The sequence below is a fragment of the Cinclus cinclus genome, chromosome Z (genome assembly GCF_963662255.1).
Source record: "Cinclus cinclus chromosome Z, bCinCin1.1, whole genome shotgun sequence".
NCBI lineage: Eukaryota > Metazoa > Chordata > Aves > Passeriformes > Cinclidae > Cinclus > Cinclus cinclus.
In genome coordinates this window covers 7,876,236-7,890,661 of record NC_085084.1, presented here as the reverse complement: position 1 = coordinate 7,890,661, position 14,426 = coordinate 7,876,236, and the positions used below count along the sequence as shown (strand labels likewise).

Genomic DNA, 14,426 nt, shown 5'->3' with positions numbered 1-14,426 from the left:
TTTCCTCTGTGTGCTGGCTTTCTCAGAAAAATTGAAATGCGCTGCCTAGAAAATCTCTTCCCGTTTCATGTTAAATAGCTTCAAACAGAACCTGAATTACAAATGTTGCACCTTGGCTGGATGGTGTTGGTCTTTTTTTCAACGCAGTGTAAGAAACCTGCCAGAAAGTAAGCCAGCAACTGAATTACAACAAAATTCCTGATGAATAGGCCAGCAGGAGAAGAGGGGAGTTCAGAAAAGAGGGGACATCTGTCTTGATGTTGCATGGCCCTTATTTCCCACATGTCCATCTATGTGCTGCTGCATCAAGCAAAGCCTCTTTTTTAAGGCCTCCTCTGTAATCTCTGTGAGTCATGAGACCCACAGGAATAGTGGCCCTGTGGCCTGCTGGAGATGAGGAAGCAGGTGGTTGAAAAGTGCATTGTCCACTGGAGTGTTTAGTCCCACCTGTAGTATAGTTGTGGTTACATGGACTTTTCCACAGTACTCTGTGGCTAAGAATGAGAAGTTACCTTTAGCTGTGTTTCAAGGATGCTGAAACTCATAAAGAAATTATTATTGAGAAGCTGTCAGAAATGATTGATCTTTTCAATATATCTCTGATACACTGGTGTGTGTTTCAGCTGGAGCTCTCCTGTGTGCCCTAGTGCTAGCAGGTGAGATCTCTTTGCAGTGTAGGAAGACACAGCTTTCCCTTTCTGATTTGCACACAGCTCTGTCACTGCCTTCACCTTTTCATCTCCAATGCTTAGATAGTTTTCCCTCCAACACCTGTGCCATTTTAGAGACATTTTTACATCCATCCTGCCTTCACTGAGTAGCTTTCTTGTAAGCACTCTGCTTGCAAGTTCTCTTTGTTTTCTATCTCCAAGTTACTCTAGGATCCCTTGAACAACAGGGTTTGTCCCACCAGGGGAGTTTGTGCTGCTTTGTGACAGAGGAGAACGTCCCAGGTGATTTTGTGTTTGCTGTAGGGAGGGTTGGGCTGCTTTGCATAAATTCACAGACCAATGCAGAACGTTTGCTTTGTGATGTCAGGGCACGGTTGCCACGTTGCTGTGGTGACATCAGAAGGTTGCTTTGGTGCACCCAAGGCCTCAGTGGCAGAGCAGCTCTTGCCTGTGCTCAGTGCAGGAGCATCCTCCTGTTTGTCAGTGGGCAGCTGCACACTGTGACAGGAGCCTTGTTTTTTCTAGTGTTTCAGAAGAGTCTGCAAACTTGCACAGCAGTGCTACCATGATTGAGCAACTCGTTGCTGCAGTTTGCACTGTTTATGGCATTGGTTATTCAGGATATTATCTGACTAGCCTGGGACGTAAGTAGAGATTTTCCCTGGGTGTAACCTAATCTGGCTTTTAGATGTCTTCCTGCTCTGTTGTAGTGACCCGGTTGATTTTGGAACAGAAAGAGCATGAGGATGCCACTGGTTTGGTACAGCTCCTGTCAACCTGTTCCGCTATAGACGGGGTGTCTGTAGCCAGGGAGCTGCGGGCAGCATTTGCAAGGGAACCTGCAGGGGTTGCATTCCCTCCCGGGAGAGTCTGTGGCAGCAGAGTCTGCCATTTCCTCAGTTTGCTGGGTCAAGCAGGACAACTTTGAAAACGCAGACAGGGAGATGTTCTCAGAAGGATTTCTAAAAACATTACGGCTCTCTCCAGTTTTCTCAAACAATTTATTTCATTTTCCCTGCCCTCTACAGGACACCTGAGACATGTATTCAGAGGTGCAGATCCTGAGGTGAGTGAGAAAGGAACCTTGGATGTTCCTGACGTTTAAAAATTGTGAAGGAATCTGTGAGCTTGGCCTGTGGTAGTAGGGTGTAGATGGCCAGCTGGGTAGGTTAAAAGAAAATCCATTCCCATACCTGAATCAGCAATTGCAAAGGCATCACTGGCTGTTTCCTAATTTTCGATTTCGGAGCTTTAAAACACTCAAAGCTCAGTTTTCAGAGGGAACCTCACCTGCTGATAGTAAGCACGAGGGAATATTGAATTCAGAGCCATATGAAATTCTGCTGAACCAGCCCATTTTAATTTTGTTGGAGTGACTTAGAATCACATTGCAATGGCAGTTTATCATTTGTCCTTAGTCGAGCAGGTTGTAGAGCTGAATAGGAGTAAGGTTATAAATGATAGGTAACTGCCTGTCCCTCATGCTGCTGTCTGTTCACAGAGCCCTGAACCCACAGCAGACTCTCCACTGACTCTCTCAGTTCCTGGAGATGTGGCCAAAGAGGAGCTGAATGATCACAATCCTCCAGCTGTGTTCACAGCACAACCTGAATATTCCGAGCCGGTAAGTGCCAGTTCTGGCTGGTGCTGTCTTTAGTGCAAGACAGAGCTGCAAGATGCTGAGCAGCCAGCACTTGCTGTTGGTGGCTGAGGATGCTGAGAGCTGGAGACCTGCTGGGACCTAGCAATTCTCCCCCAGCTAGTGAGAGCTGGAAACTGGGCTTTGGTCTGTCATGTTGAGGTACCAAAAATCTGGTGCCTCTGGGTGAGCATCTGGATCCTTGGCTCAGTGACGCTCTGTCTCTTGGTGTAATGGTTTAAGGTTTGCCAATTGTAATATATTTACCTTTTGTTGTGAAATAGGATTAGGAGTAAAAGTGAAGCAACCCTAAAACTTAAAAAAGGCAATAAAGAAAAAAAATTATTAACAACACAAAGAATAAAAATAGTAAATTCAGAACAGATTTTCAGGCCAGTTCCTCCTTCCCCTGTTGTTACAGAAGAACAACACACAGGAACACTTCAGTCAATTCCCTACTTAAATAATTTTCTTCAGTTTATTTTAGGGAGAGGAGTTTCTTTTGGTTTAGCTATAAGGATCTTTTACCAAGAGAGGAAATCCCCAGTGCTCTCTGGAATCCACTTTTTCATGATTAGCAGGCACCTGGGACCTGCTAGCATGAATTTCCTCCCACTATACAGTCTTTTCAGAACTGAGTTGCGGGCCATGTTAAATAGTCATCAGGTATTACTTTTAAGGTTGAACTACTCCAAGGCAAAAGTTCTCTTTTGCTCACTTCTCTCTGTTTATAGTTCATTCCCAGGAACAGAGATTCCCCTCCTTTTCCTCAGGGCAAAGGATTCTTCAAACACTTTACACCTTGCTCCACCCCCCATGTCTTTTTTTTCCCATAGTTTAAAGGAATTTATTCGTGAAGTACAGTCCATGCCTACAACTTGCAAGAAGATATTTCAGCCAATTTTCACGTCATTTCATCATTCTCATTCCATTTAGAGACTTAGCTTTTATTTCACTGATTTTAGTGTATCCTTTCTGTTCTTCTCCCTCTCACCCAAGGAAAGACAAAAGTCTGTAAGTGGTGTCTGAGCATTACGAAAAAAAATTAAAATCTCACATGGAAGTTGCAGGAGTTGGGCCAGGCCATGCTGGAGCTGTGTCAGGATCTCAGGCCGCCCAGGCCACGCTGGAGGGGCAGGATGAAAACTACCTAGTCCAGTCAGAGGAGAAATGGGTGACAAGCCTTTGGCTCCATGGCTTTCTTCCCACGCTGACTGCATTCAGTTCCAGCCGCGGGCCGGGGGTTCTCCCTCTGCCCTGCCCAGCACACAAAGCCGTGGGGGGCTCTCCCAAACCAGGCCCAGCTGCCTCCCCCCAGGCCGTGAGGGCGGCTGGGCAGGGCCCCGCCGAGCACGGCCACACCGGGAAAAGGCGAGTATCCCAGCAATGGGCTCTCCTCCCCTTGGCCGCTGGGACCCCTGGTTAAAACGAGGCCCAGCAGCCTCCGGAGCCCGCTCCCGCCTGGCCCTGGCCGCATTGGAAGCGGGCCCGGGCCAGGTCAGTGTTACCTTGTGAAAGGCCGGCAATGCAAGGGAGCTTTCCCGGGGTTTACTTGCTTCAAATGGGATTCACGGAGCGAACCGACTTTTCCAATTGGTTTCTCAGGCTGTCAACATCTAAACCAGCCTCCAAGTGGTCCCATCAATCCACAGAGGAAATTCTCATGCAGATAAAACTTCCTAGTGTGCCCTTCCCCCAGGGTAAAACCAGCACACTTGGCTTCTGCAGTGCTATGGCCAAAGGGCACATGTGGTAGCGCTGCAGATCACAGGGCTTTGTTTGTTTTCCCTTTCTGAAATGCTGTGTTTGGAGCTTGTGGAATTCCTCTGCCATTTCCTTGAGGAATTCTCCACATCCGCAGACTGGTTTTGCCCACCTGTCTTTTGGCTTTTGATAAGCTGCAAAGAGATGATTGTGCTGTTCGTGAAGCTGTGGGGGACATTCTTGTCCCTTGTGGCAAAAGAAACCTAGGGCATAATTCTGAACCCTTCTTCTGAGGCACAAACCAGAAAGGGCAAGTTTCTGTTGATACATTTTGTGGGGTAGTCTGCAGATTTGAAAACTCCATTGGAGCCTGGAGTTTAGGTGAAGCTGCAAGTCCTTGACTGCTGTCTTGTGTTGATAACTACAGGAAAGACATCTTGGAATTCCCGATGTTGTATCTTAAGACAAACATGCAACTTGTTCAAAAAAGGACCCAGGGGTTGCAGTCAATAGCAGTTGAACATGAGGCAGCGTGTGCCCAGGTGGCCAAGAAAGCCAAGGCCATCGTGGCCAGTGTCAGCAATAGTGGGGCAGCAGGAGCAGGGCAGTGAGCTGTGCCCTGTGCTGGGCACTGCTGCGGCCACAGCTCGAGTGCTGTGTCCAGTTCTGGGCCCTTCTGAAGCAGAAAGACATTGAGGGGCTGGAGCAAGTCCAGAGAAGGGCAAGGGAGCTGGCGAGAAGTGGGAGCTTTCACAAACCCAGTGAGGAGGTGCTTGAGGGAGCTTTAGCCTGGGGAAAGGGAGGCTCATGAGAGTCCTTCCAGGCACACTTCCATAAATGCCTACGTGACAGTGCTCCTCACAAGGACCACTTCCATGACAAGAATCCCCTCACTGCACCCAGATGCTTTAGACACTGGACTAGGTGTCACTTTGATGGTTTGTTTTGTTGGGTTGTTGATTTGCTAGGTGGAGAAGATCTGTTTAGTTTCTTCCTCTGGCTAGCAAAGGCTCTTTATCACAACATTCTCCTGCACGAGAGGATGTAGTTTGGGGCAGGGACGTTGGTGCAGAAAGAGCTGCTCTGATGCCAGGCCAGCCAGCACATCACTCTTGTGTTGACAGAACCCTTACCTTTTGGCAGCCTTGTGGTTCAGCAATTGTCAAATAATTCAGTCAGGATTGTATTTGGGCATTAGACAGGAAATCAAGTCCCTTGCATTCTGGCTGGTGCTCAGAGATCAGAGGAGCTGGGAGGGACTGGGCTTCATTTCTGATTACAGCCACTTGAGCATTGTCAGTGTGGTTGTGAGCAAGAGAAGAACTTGCCCAAGCACTGATGCACAAGGAGTTCAGTTCCCAGAGCAGTACTCTGGGTGTAATCTCATTCCATAAGGACCTACATGCTCCAGATTCCCCAGGGATGTGGTTTAATGAAGCAACAGGAGAGCAAGTTCAGGAGTCCTGCTGCTGATGGGGGCACTGGCAGCCATGTGCTATGGTGTGTCATAATAGAAAGTACAGTAAGACAAATTACACGAGATCTATTTATCTATCCATCTATCTATGTAACTATTCCATAACTGACTCTTCCTGGCTCTGCCCAGAGGCAGCTGGAGGTGAAAAGCTCACCCAAAGGCATCCCTTCAGGAGAAGAGGAGAGACGTGTTCTATCAACAGATCCTGAGCAGGCTGAGATGTTTCCCCTCCAGAAATGGTTGTTCTTTCCCCTCAGAGTTGCAATCCTCCTCCAGCCTCTTCTGCCCTGAAGCCCCCAGTTCATTCTTTGCATTTCTCCCCTTCCTAGTGACGTGGAACAATTCCATGTTTTAGGTGGTGTTTGGTGAATCTGGTCATACATGCATTACATGCCACATGATTTTCTTCCTTGGCATCCCTAAGGATGTGAAAGTTCATTTGTTGATGGGGCCTTAGGAGGGTCTCTCTTAGAGCTGGTCTGAATTCTCAGTTGACAAAGAGGAAGAATAAACACCTTGGCCCTCCTCCAGATACTGAGGGGGCTGTACAGGCTGTCTGACCTTCATCAGAGGAGCTGTGCATGCATCCTCATCTCCTGAATGAGCAGGATTTTGTGACAAGAGTGTAGATGTCAGAAAGGCAGGAATGTTGGGGCAGGTCTGAAGAGAACATGAACTCCAGAAGTGTCTCTCACAAGGAGTGAGCCCACAGTGGGCAGGATGGAGCTGTGAGAGAGGGATGAGTGTCAGTCACGATGGAAAGACAAAATGGACACGGCAGAAGTGGAGGGAGGCCCTCAGCAGACCCTTGAGAAATGCCACACCTTCCCTGTCAGCTGCCTGAGAGGCTGTTGGAGCTTCAGTCCCAGATGGACCCTGATTGTACTGCCAGTGTCACTTTGGAATCTGTGCCTCCCCATGGGCAGAGAACGAGCCAGGAGAGCAGCAGCAGCAGCACAGTGCTTTGGGAACGTGTGAAGCCATCAGTCTTTGAGACCTGTCTCACAAATGTTGTATGGGATGTTGAAAGCCTTCTTGTCTTGCTTTCTGTGCAGGTCCTTCTAGAGGAAGAGAATGAGCAGAGTGCTTTATCAGAGGTGCCACAGCAGACTCAGGGAGAGCTGTTCCCAGCCCAGGAGCAGGAGGAACAGCTCAGGCAGCAGGTGGAAGAGGTACAGGAGAATGGCCAGGTAAGCCTGGCTCCCCAGGTGCCAGAATGACGGAGAGGAGCAGAGGCATAAAACAGAGCTCTTGGGACCGAGGAGGCCAGGAGTGCCACAGGCACTGAAAGCACAGGGCCTTGTGATGTGCAGAGATCAGCGCTAGCACGGGAGGGTTACAATGGAAGCAGAGGTAGGTAGGGGAGCAGAAAGAAGTGGCTGAATGAATTTGGTTTTGAGGCTGAAAGAGGAAAAAGCTGAGCCTGGTGGCAGCTCCCTGTGACTTGCTCTGCATTTGTGTCTGCAGAACATCAAGGCAGAGCCTCAATCAGAGCTGCCCGAAGCTCCGATTGCCATCATGGCAGTAAGGAGAAGGCACAAGGAAGACATGAGAAGCATCCAAGAGGAGATGAATCTCCATCAGCAGACAGGCGATCAACAAAACCAGGTGAGTGCAAGAGTGGAAGACACTCCACTCGTGATAGATGTCTCTTGTTTTTTACAGAACCTCAAGGACAACCTGCATGCAGAGCTGCATGCAATTGAGGCTGGGATGAAGGCAAGAGAGAAGAGGCTGAGGGAAGAAATAAAACTTATCAGAGAGAAACATAATCCCCTGCTTCAGGCTGTACAAAAGCAAGTGAGTGGAACATCAATAGCCAGTGCAGTCACCCATCTGCTGGTCTCTGCCCTTCTTGCCTTTCCAGCGTAGAGTAGCAGTGGGTGGGGTGATGCCTCTGAGTGCCATCCTGCTGTAGGGTCCATCACAGCCACTCTGAAGGACTTCTCCTGGTGTGCCAAATCTCTGAAGCTGCCCTGCACAGTGAGGCTAGTCCTTTGGCCTTTTTGCTAGCACTCATACAAATGGATTCCTGCTGGGCTGTTCCTGCATTCCTTTTTTCTTGAGGTATTTTTACAGAGGGGCATGGTGACCCAGATGGAGGATTGGAACAAACAGTCTGTAACCCTAGTAAATCTGTTCTCTCCCTTTCCTCACAGTCAATGACTCTTGGCTCACAGGGACAACCTGTAGTCTCTGACTGCTTTGTTCTGTTTAACTTGAGGTGGAAATGTTCACATCTCACGTGCCAGGCTGTGAACACTTCCAGCAAATGACTGGAAACAAAAAGCCCCGTGGTTGACGAGAGACACGGGAGCTTTCCCAATCAGAGATGCTGCAGGTTGGGCACGTCCCGAAGATGGTGCAGGGAAAGAGAACTGAGTGGGAGGAGGTAGAGCATTTTAATAAGTGTGTCAGCAGCCCTTGGAAGGGGAAAGGAATCCTTGGGGAGGAAGTGGAATGGTCATTGTGGCAGACATCCTTCAGAAAATCCATGAGTTTGGAACATGAATGTGGTCATGAAGTCGAGTAAAAGCGGCCTTTGATATGGACCCATCCAGTCTGAAAAGGGGACATCGAAATAATCCCTTTTAAGAGCCCTGCACGTGGCTGACAACATCTTCCTAAAATTTTGCATTTGAAAAGGGATCTCAGGATCATCTCTGACAGCCAACTTTCTGACACAAACTCATTACTTGTCTCAGATCTACACAGGCACTGTCACTGAACCTGCAGCAGCAGCAGCAACAGCAGCAGCAGCAGCAGCAGCAGCATTGTCTGAAGGACCCTTTGTTCCCCAGCCTGAAAAGTCGAGCCTGGGCAGTGTGTTCATCACCAGCACTGACAGAGCTGCTGCTCAGCAAGAGGAGGCAGAGGAGAAGTACTTGCAGCTACTGAGTACGTCTGGTGTATTTCTTGTCTGAGGGACAGTGTGTTGTGTGCATGTGTCAGCATAGCTGTACCAAATGTTCCTCCTCAGTCTGGTGTCACAGGGACACTCAGGACTCCCCACATGAACTGCTGTAGAAAAATCCCTCTCTGTGCTGTCCATCTGTACTGCAGAGCTGTCTGCCTGGTTGTTGTTGTTCCCCAGCCAAGCACAAAGGGTTCAGAGACCCAGACAGTGGGGCTGCCTTTCTTATCATCTGGAAGCAGAGATCTTAGCTTTAAAGTGAGCATCTTGCATTTTGTTTCTCTCAGGGAAAATAGTGAACATGGGAAATCCCATGATGAAGTACACTGAACTGGAAAATATTGGCAGTGGGTGAGTCCAACCACAATTACTTCTACACAAGAATGAGGCAGGGGGTTTACTGATAGTACATCTATCAATTGTGGAGTCAGGCAAGCTGCACACATATTCAGAAACTGGAGTTAGATTGTCCCACTTCTCGGTACCAGCCAGAATTTGTGAGCGTGCTGTGAAATCCTTGTCAAAGAGATCTCCATGCTTCCAAGGCCTTGCCTGCAGCAAGGAACAGGATCTGGAAGATTTCTTTCTTGTCTATCAAGTGTGGGCCATCTCTGTGCTAATTGCTTTAGCATTTTTGAATATCTTCACATCATACAGCCACAATAATGAAAGGAGAATAATCTTGCTTGCCTTAAAAAGCAACCTGCCCACTATGATAGCTGTGAGATAAGAGTTCTCAGGAACATTTCTTTCCAAGAGTTTGTTGAAGGAAATACTCCATGGTCAGGATAAGAACTGTACAGTTTAGAAACTGCAGCCTGAGATGAAAGAATAAGCTCTCTTTTTGAGCTGAGGCAGTAAAGCCCATCACTCCAGGAACAGGTCCAGTGCCCATGCACTTGAGAGGGAAATGCATCAGCTGCCTTCTGGCAGACACTTCCTGCATCCTGCAGGTTTTAGGCACTGCCAGCACAGATCTCCTGTCTGGGCTGGCTTTCACTCAGAGATCTAAACGGCTTCTCCTTTCTTTGCTTTGTTTTGTTTCTAGGACTTTTGGGGAGGTTTGTAGGGCACTCGACAAGGGAGCAGGAAGAGAGGTAAATGTCAACAGCCCCTGCAGACTCTGCAGCTCTTGAGAGCTTTCCCCTCTGGTGTGAGCTGTGGCTGGGGCTTTGGGTAGAGCTGTGCTGCAAAAGCACAAGAAGCCCAGACTGGTGCCAGCCTGCAAATTGCATTAGGGACAGTGTTTGTCCTTCTCAGCTGCCAGAAGGAAGGCGAGGAGGGCAGCGGTTCCTTTCAGAGAAGGACGCGCTCACTCGCTCTCAGCTGCTGAAACAAAGCTGGTGCCTTAGAGCATCTCACTGCTCTTTGGGGCTACAGCTTCAGAGCTCTGTTCTCATTTCTGGCTGCCAGCAAATATATCTGAATGTTACTGGTAGTTCCTTAGCCACCTGCAGTGCTGCACTTGGGAACTGCATGTAGGCAGAGATCTGCAAGGTGTCCCTAAAAGCCCTAAGCCCTGCTTATAGCCCGGGATGTATCAACAGAAGAGCAAAGCAAGGATTGCTTTTGAATCCTAGACAGAGCAGTAGAGAGTGTGGTCAGAGCTTTGTGGGTGATAGTAGAGCCATCTTTGTTCCCAAGTGGACAACACAAAATGTCAGTGGCCACATGTCCTGAAACTGGACTCCAATGGAGCCGAGAAATGGGCTGCTGGAATGTCAGTTCCTAATTCCTCCAATGTCTAATCACAAGGCACTTCGGCTCAGCTTGGCTGTGTCATTGCAAAATCACTCACTCCACGTGCACTGTGGTCTCGTGCCACCAACTTCTGAAGTTATTGATGGTGAATGTCATTTTAGGTGGCCATAAAGAAAATTAATCTCCACCAACTGAGGAAGAGGGAACTAAAAGTTGATGAACTTATGGTCATCAAGAAGAATAGGAATCCCAACCTGGTCAAATATTTAGACTGGTGAGTTGTTGTGCTTTTGTTCCATAACTGTTTGTTTACGTACTGCAAACACACAAGGTAAAAACCCACTTTGGTCCCTGGCAGAAAAGACAGCTGTTATTATTAGTAAATTGTTATTGTTCTGCTCACCCTCACTATGGATGGGAAGAGAGTGGATCTTGTCTGCACGAGTTTTCCCTGGTCCATGTAGTTTAAAAATTATTCAAAAACCTGGATCAACCGTATCTTACTAAATCAATAGCCTGTAAATTCACTGCCACCCCATTGTTTTGGGGCTTGGTTGTTTCAAGTGTCTTCTTACATGCAGATAAACTAACAAGGATTTCCCTTGGATTGTGTTCCGTCTTTTCCATTACTGTGCATGCCAGGGACACTAGGCGCTTTTTTCCAGAAACACACAGTGTGACAGCTTCTTGATCTGATACTAAACTGCATTTTTCCCTTGCTGGTCATCTAACACATCTCTTTTTCCCAGATGTGTCGTTTTCCTTGAGCCAGCAGAGAGTGCAAACACTACACAGCCTAGAGGGAATGTCTATTCCTTTTATTCTGTTCTCATCACAAAGAGACCCAGAAACAAAGAATCAACCCATATCTTTTCCAAACAGCAACGTAGTCATGCATGTTCATATCCATGCCCTTGTTTCCTTCTTTCAGCTACCTTGTGGATAAGCAATTCTGGCTGGTGATGGAGTACATGGATGGAGGCACTCTGAGCAATGTCATCAGCTGGACCTTCCTGTCTGAAGATGAGATGGCAGCTGTCAGTCGGCAGGTCAGGGATCCCACCTGTGCTTCCAGGGCCTTGGGCAGGATTGTCTGGGAAAGTGGGGCTCAGACCTGGAGAGATTTCATGTGCCAAGCTTTGTTTCTGTGTTGCTAGAATGCTATGGGGAAGCTAGAGCATCTCAAGTCAGTTGTCTACCAGTGCCCCAGAACTCACTGTACTCTGTTCCTGTACCCTTATCTCCTGCTCTTGTATCCTCACTCTGTCTCTTTGTATTTGCTGTTCTCCACCCTACCTCTCTAAATGTTTACCTCCAGCCTGTGTGCACTGCATTCCTTGCCTGGGAAAGCAAAGGTGCTGCTGGCAGGATTTGAAAAAACAGCAAAGAGAAAAGAGAGACTCTTTTCTCACAGTCCTCAGCTGAAGAGGATAATAGTGCACCCAAAGTGCTGTTGGATTCTGAGCACATCCACTGCAGGAGCAGGCATTCTGGCTGGTCTGCAGGGGACGGTCTACAACAGCAGTTGCTGTTGCTCTTTCCAAAGCTGACGTGCCTTTCCTTAGAGAGGTCCTGCTCTGCTAGTGTTGGAGCAGCATGCTCTTCCTCTCAATGGCACAGTGTTCTGCCATGATTCCCTATTCCTGTGGAAAGGAAGTGATTTGGAGTTGTTTCCTTTCTTGTGGGATGAACTCCCATCACTAATTTTTGCCCTCCTCTTTCTGTTTCCCTTCCCAGTGCCTGCAAGGCCTGGATTTTCTTCACAAAATGTGCGTGATCCATCAAAATGTGAAGAGCCGCAACATCCTTCTCAGAAGCGATGGCTCTGTCAAGCTGGGTCAGTATATTCTTGGTCAGAGGCAGCATTTCAGGGATGTGGGGTTTTGGGCTGCTATGAGTGACTTCCAGCTCCCCAAAAATGGTGCTGGTAGCAGTGCAGGGGCCCCTGCTCTGAGCTGAAGGCACAGTTGCAATGTGCACAGAGGTATGATAAGGAGCCACAAGCAGTCAAGAGTGGCGTTGGTCTGTGTGTGTCTTTTCCAGAGGGAGGGAGATACTATCTAAACCTTCAGGGGAATAAAGGCAACTGCTGTGAGCAGCATTTAAAAACCTAGGTTATTTTTGGAAGTGGACATTTCCCTACTCCCTTGGCTAAATCCCCACTGACAGTTCTCCAGGACATTCATCAACAGCACATTCTCAGAGTGAGAGTGGGGAATTCTTTTGCCTGGTTTGCTAATTTGAGCTGGCTTTCCTGGTGTGTTGTTTTCTCCACAGCTGATTTTGGCCTCTTAGCTCAGCTCAGCCCTGAGCAGAGAAGACAGGACTCAGTGGCCAGCACTTCTGGGTGGATGGCACCTGAAGTCCTGACAGGTCAACAATATGGCCCTAAACTGGATATATGGTCTTTTGGAATTGTGGGCATTGAAATGGTGGAAGGAGAAGTTCCCTACTGGAATGAAACTGCTGTGTGGGTAAGGTGCAAAGACTTCCTGATGCCGCTGTCTTTCTCACCTGTGCCATGTTGTGTGTGCCACTGGACAAAATCCCATTGCCATCTGCTGGCACCACTTCCACCATGGTCCCCTTGTAAAATGTCCCCATAGTTCAGCACATCTGCTGTAGTTTTGGTTGCACCAGATTGGAAGTGGCAGGAAGCCAGTTCAGCAACTTTGAGCTCCAGCTATGCCTGCTATTTCTGATTTGCTTTTGGAGCCCTGTTGGAGCTCTGTTTCTGAAGGAAGGGTTTTTTTCAGTGAAATGTTTAAATACATGACAAATATCCTTCACATTGGAGGTTGGATGATCCTAGTCTCAATTTTATAGTAAAAGTAAGAAAAAATGAAAAAAGAACAAGAAAAAAACAGAAGGGGAAATGGAAAGGGAAAGGGAAAGGGAAAGGGAAAGGGAAAGGGAAAGGACAATCAGCAAAGCAATCTCCAAGCAGTTCTGCTATCTATTTCCTTTTTTAACCAAGTACAGGATAAAAAGCTTAATGAGCTTTATTTTATGGCCACTGTGCTTAAGGGACCAAGAAGCACTCAGAGATGCCTTTCATGTAATTACCCTTGGAAATAGTAGTGTTAGATAATATAGCAAAGTCCCCCTTCCAAAAAGCCTGTTCAGCTGGTGAGAATCCTCAGGGAAACACACTTGCTTTTGCAAGAGGTCAGTCAATGAAATCACCTGCCAAGGCAACAACCCCTGGATGTGGGAGAAGCTGTGGCTGCTTTGGGGTTTGGGTGTTTTGTTGGTATAGCAAAGTCATCTCTGCCTCTCTACCAGGGCAGAAACTGCCACTGCAGAGTGGAGGTTAAACAAGGGCATCTGGGAGAGCAGTTACAGATGTGAAAGAAGCAGGTGGAGCCTCGTGTTTCCTTTTTGTGCAGCCTCAGCTCCTGATAGCCACCGGAGGGAGACCAAAGCTGCAGCAGCCCGACCTCTTCTCTCCTTTGCTGCGCGACTTCCTGAGCTGCTGCCTGCAGACAGATGAGGCTCGGCGCTGGACTGCCAAGGAGCTCCTGCAGGTAAAATGTGAAGGGGCTGCAGGTGAAACAGTGTGCCAGGGATGGGCTCCTCCTCCACTCAAGTCCAAGGCACCAGATGAGCCCTCCACCTCCCCACATCTTCATCTTTCTATGAACCAGAGGAATCCTGATTGAGCCTGTAAAGCACTGACCTTGGAAAGTCACGGTTCATTGTTTTTTGTTGTTTGTTGTTAATTTTTGGTTTTTTTCTGCTGGGCAGCATCCATTTGTGGCATCAGTCGAGCCTACTTCCTGCCTGGTGCCACTGATCGTTTCTTTGAAGAAGAGGATGGTGGAGAAGAAACTGTGATAAGCACATCTGGACCATTTCCTCCACCAACCAGTGTATGATTTCAGAGTAGGACTGTAGAGTAGGACTGCAGAGTAGGATTGTAGAATAGGATTGTAGACAAGGATTATAGAGTAGGATTGTGAATAAAGACATTTTCTGAAACCTCAACCCATCTGGAAGATTCCTTTCCTTCTCACCATGTGTCAGAGACTGAAATATTCTAATTTTAGACTGAAACATTTTCTTGAAGGATATTTAGAAGTGTATTACAATGGCTGCACATAATACCACCATATCCTGAACAGGCCTTTGGAGTGAGGCCCTGGATTGTTCGACAGTGAAGGTAAGATAAAACTCAGGAACTGGGGACATTCACCAAGCACAAGCTTAGCACCTCTGGGCAGGAGACAACAGCCACAAGGCTATCAGCTGCCAGGCTTGCACAGAGCCTCACCCCAAAGGGTGGGCAGGGAGAGAAGCTTTGGGGGTGTGTTGGAAAGC

The 14,426-nt window shown here is 47.9% G+C and overlaps 1 protein-coding gene across 1 annotated transcript; it reads left to right on the top strand.

Moving 5' to 3' along the window:
• The first annotated feature begins 1,236 nt into the window (after positions 1-1,236).
• LOC134056900 (serine/threonine-protein kinase PAK 3-like) lies at positions 1,237-13,943 on the top strand. The gene is made up of 10 exons (XM_062513857.1): positions 1,237-1,315; positions 1,700-1,737; positions 2,173-2,295; positions 6,959-7,015; positions 10,268-10,380; positions 11,038-11,155; positions 11,844-11,943; positions 12,384-12,580; positions 13,592-13,633; positions 13,854-13,943. Exons 1-10 carry the CDS (start codon positions 1,237-1,239, stop codon positions 13,941-13,943), a joined length of 957 nt encoding a protein of 318 aa, XP_062369841.1.
• The last annotated feature ends 483 nt before the right edge of the window (positions 13,944-14,426 follow it).

What these genes read in the sequence shown, in the direction of transcription:
- LOC134056900 (XM_062513857.1), top strand. Translation starts at nt 1,237, where the DNA reads ATGATTGAGCAACTCGTTGCTGCAGTTTGCACTGTTTATGGCATTGGT. An exon ending in CTGGTCAAATATTTAGACTG is followed by an intron (nt 10,381 to 11,037) that starts GTGAGTTGTTGT and finishes TCCTTCTTTCAG; the next exon opens with CTACCTTGTGGATAAGCAAT. An exon ending in CTGCCAAGGAGCTCCTGCAG is followed by an intron (nt 13,634 to 13,853) that starts GTAAAATGTGAA and finishes TCTGCTGGGCAG; the next exon opens with CATCCATTTGTGGCATCAGT.